General features: G+C 44.2%; 2 protein-coding genes across 2 annotated transcripts; both read left to right on the top strand.

Moving 5' to 3' along the window:
• Positions 1 to 598: 598 nt before the first annotated feature.
• Positions 599 to 1,703, top strand: TGAM01_v211171 (hypothetical protein; the record flags this gene model as incomplete). The annotated part of the gene is made up of 4 exons (XM_024551012.1): positions 599 to 936; positions 984 to 1,209; positions 1,259 to 1,330; positions 1,389 to 1,703. 4 exons carry the CDS (start codon positions 599 to 601, stop codon positions 1,701 to 1,703), a joined length of 951 nt encoding a protein of 316 aa, XP_024404245.1.
• Positions 1,704 to 2,914, top strand: TGAM01_v211170 (pfs domain-containing protein; the record flags this gene model as incomplete). Its single annotated transcript, XM_024551011.1, has 2 exons — positions 1,704 to 1,944; positions 2,009 to 2,914. Coding segments are annotated over 2 exons (1,147 nt in total), but the record flags the coding sequence as incomplete, so codon positions are not given.

Raw genomic sequence — 2,914 nt, 5'->3', positions numbered from 1 at the left:
TCCAATCAAAGACATACACATATTAAGCAGCGGCAGAGTCTTTTTACTAACTAAGGCATATATTTATTTAAATGCACAATATGCATTAGTTGTAATGATATTATTTCCCTTGAATAGTATAAATTTCTCTTTAATATTATATTAGGTGAAATAAATTACTAGCATGATATAAACGGAACCGCGGCCCTTGTTGTAGGGAGGTCCACTCTTCGAAAAAAGTTCCTCGTTCTCTACCCTGCTACTCTTCATACCACATCGCCTGCAAGGTTCAAGAGGACCATGATAACCACCCAATTTCCCGTCAGTTTTCAGCCCAGGCATGGATGCCTAAGATAGGCGAGAAGGTACGTTAGGCAGCTATAAATTCCCCAATCAATGCTGGATACGTGGCTCGGCGTAGGCCTGTGGTTCAGTGCCAATAACAGCGCAGGGGGAAGCCTAAAAAGGGCTGTGCCCTTGGATATATCTTACCCCGCTCTGGTATTTATACCAAGCCGCTTCCTTAGAAGATAAGTGGCTAAATTGTAATCTCCTGCTCTTGGCCTCTCTAATCTACAACTTGGTACTGCAAGTATATGCTGGACTGTCAAAATATACTATGGCGACAACTAAAACGACCTACCGCGTCCAGGGTATTCCTGCTAATGCCTCACCTGATGACATCAAAACAATAATTTCGAAGGCTTTGGGCGAAGATGGAATCAAGGCTGATCCTACTATCCATTCACTTGGATCAAACCCCTACAAGCCACCCAATACCAGTACGAAAGTTGCCACAGTTACCTTTGCGCATACGCCGGAAAACCTCGATAGACGCGGCGAACTGACTGCCGATGTGCCATGGGACAACAAGATACACCACATCTCTGTGGATTCTTCGTTCCAGGGCTTTACGCCTTTGAATGATACGGAAGACGAAATTGGGGATATGATAGAGTGAGATTTATCAGCGACTAAAATGTGCTCTTTGCTTACGGATACAGCGTTATTGCAATCAGCGGACTTAGCAGTCATCCTTTTGGTTCTTGGAAAGCAAGAGGGGGCAAATTTATGTGGCTGAGAGATGAGGTTGCAAAAACGGCTAATAGGGCTCGTGTTCTACTTTATGGATACAATACATCGCTTGTTAACAGCGAATCGTTCCAAGACATTGGCGATATTGCCAAGCGGCTGAGCTCCGATGTCAATGCGATACGGGGTGGGCGGCCAGTGAGTATAAGTTATCCAAAAGACAGACCAAAAGCTTACTCATTCCCAGGGCCAAGACGTATTTATGCCGACCCCAATCGTTTTCATCGCTCATAGTCTCGGAGGACTGGTTGTCAAGGAGGTTAGTGGATTCTCATTCCTCTTTATTATTCAATGTCTAATGTCACATGGCGACGTAGGCTATATATAAGATGTCTGAGCAGTATCCCGATGATTTTCTGAGCATATACGGTTTATTACTCTTTGGGGTTCCCAATGGCGGTATCAAGACGCAGTACTGGATGCCGATTGTGGATAGAAATCCGAACAGGGGCCTTATAACCAGCCTCGAGCCCGATGCCTACTATTTAAGAAGTTTGCAAGATAATTTCAACCGGGTATTTTGTTTTCCCGATGCAAGGGTAACATCTGTCTATGAGACAATGAAGAGTGCAACTACCAAGGTTAGTAGAAAGGCTAAGTTTTCATTTCATATAGCTGATGCGTTTAAATAGGAAGAGTTAACTGGTGAATGGAAACTTACCGGGCCTTCAGATATCTTAGTATCTCGCGATTCGGCAATAGGACATTACTCTGATCGGGTACAACATGAAAATGTCGGCTTTAATCAGAATCATTCCGATCTACCAAAGTTTAAAAGTAAATACGATGCAAATTATAGCGCAGTTGAGCCCTTCTTTACCCATTGTTACAATGACGCATTCGAAGTAATACAGAAGAGATTCATTAATGAAGGTTTGAGTCACCATCTTTGTTCGCATATAATTAACAATAATCACTGCTAACTAGTTGTCTTCAGCTACTCGGCCAGAATACAACGTAAATTCAACAGGCAGATGCCGCTTAACATGTCAAAACTGTCAAAAAGAATACAAGTCACAAATCAAGCTTCTACATCATTTGAAAGGGGACGGAAATGATGCTTGTTACTTGAAAGCGGTTCAAGTTGCCATTATAAGTGGTCGACTGAGCACTGCATCTATGTTGCTCACCGCAGATAAAAGAATTGAGATGAAAAATGAACGCACTGGTGCCGCGCTCCTTCACGATGCAGCACAGATTGGACGGCTAGAAGTGGTTAAACTGCTTCTTGACCGAGGAGCTAGTGTTGAAGCAAAGAACAATGACGGATCCACGCCACTTCACGATGCAGCACAGAATGGACGGCTAGATGTGGCTAAATTGTTGCTTGACCGAGGAGCTAGTGTTAAAGCAGAGAACAAAGACGGGTCAACGCCACTTCACGATGCAGCACAGAATGGACAGCTAGATGTGGCTGAATTGCTGCTTGACCGAGGAGCTAATATTGAAGCAAAGAATAATGACAGCCATACACCTTTTTCTCTTGCAGCACAGAATGGACGGCTAGATGTGGTCAAATTGCTGCTTGGCCGAGGAGCCAATATTAAAGCGAACGATAATGGCCAAACATCACTTGGCTTTGCTTCACAGAATGGAAAAGCAGACGTGGATGAAATCCAGCCACCCCAGTCACCTCCAATATCCCAAGCAGTTCGGACGTACAGCCAGGCTGACATGGAGATGGGCTTCTCGGTTACGTGGGAAGTAGGAGAGGACGTATGGAGGAAAACAACACCAGATTTCCAAGAAGCAACGGGAATCACGCAATTCAAGCTCTACAGGTGCGATGGCTGGGTCTACGAGTATACATTGGAATTCACCAGTATCAAGAACTACGACTACT

This window comes from Trichoderma gamsii (assembly GCF_001481775.2).
Source record: "Trichoderma gamsii strain T6085 chromosome Unknown Scaffold_144.2, whole genome shotgun sequence".
Classification (NCBI taxonomy): Eukaryota; Fungi; Ascomycota; class Sordariomycetes; order Hypocreales; family Hypocreaceae; genus Trichoderma; species Trichoderma gamsii.
The sequence above is the reverse complement of the archived record's forward strand: the minus strand, read 5'-3'. Positions and strand labels throughout refer to the sequence as shown.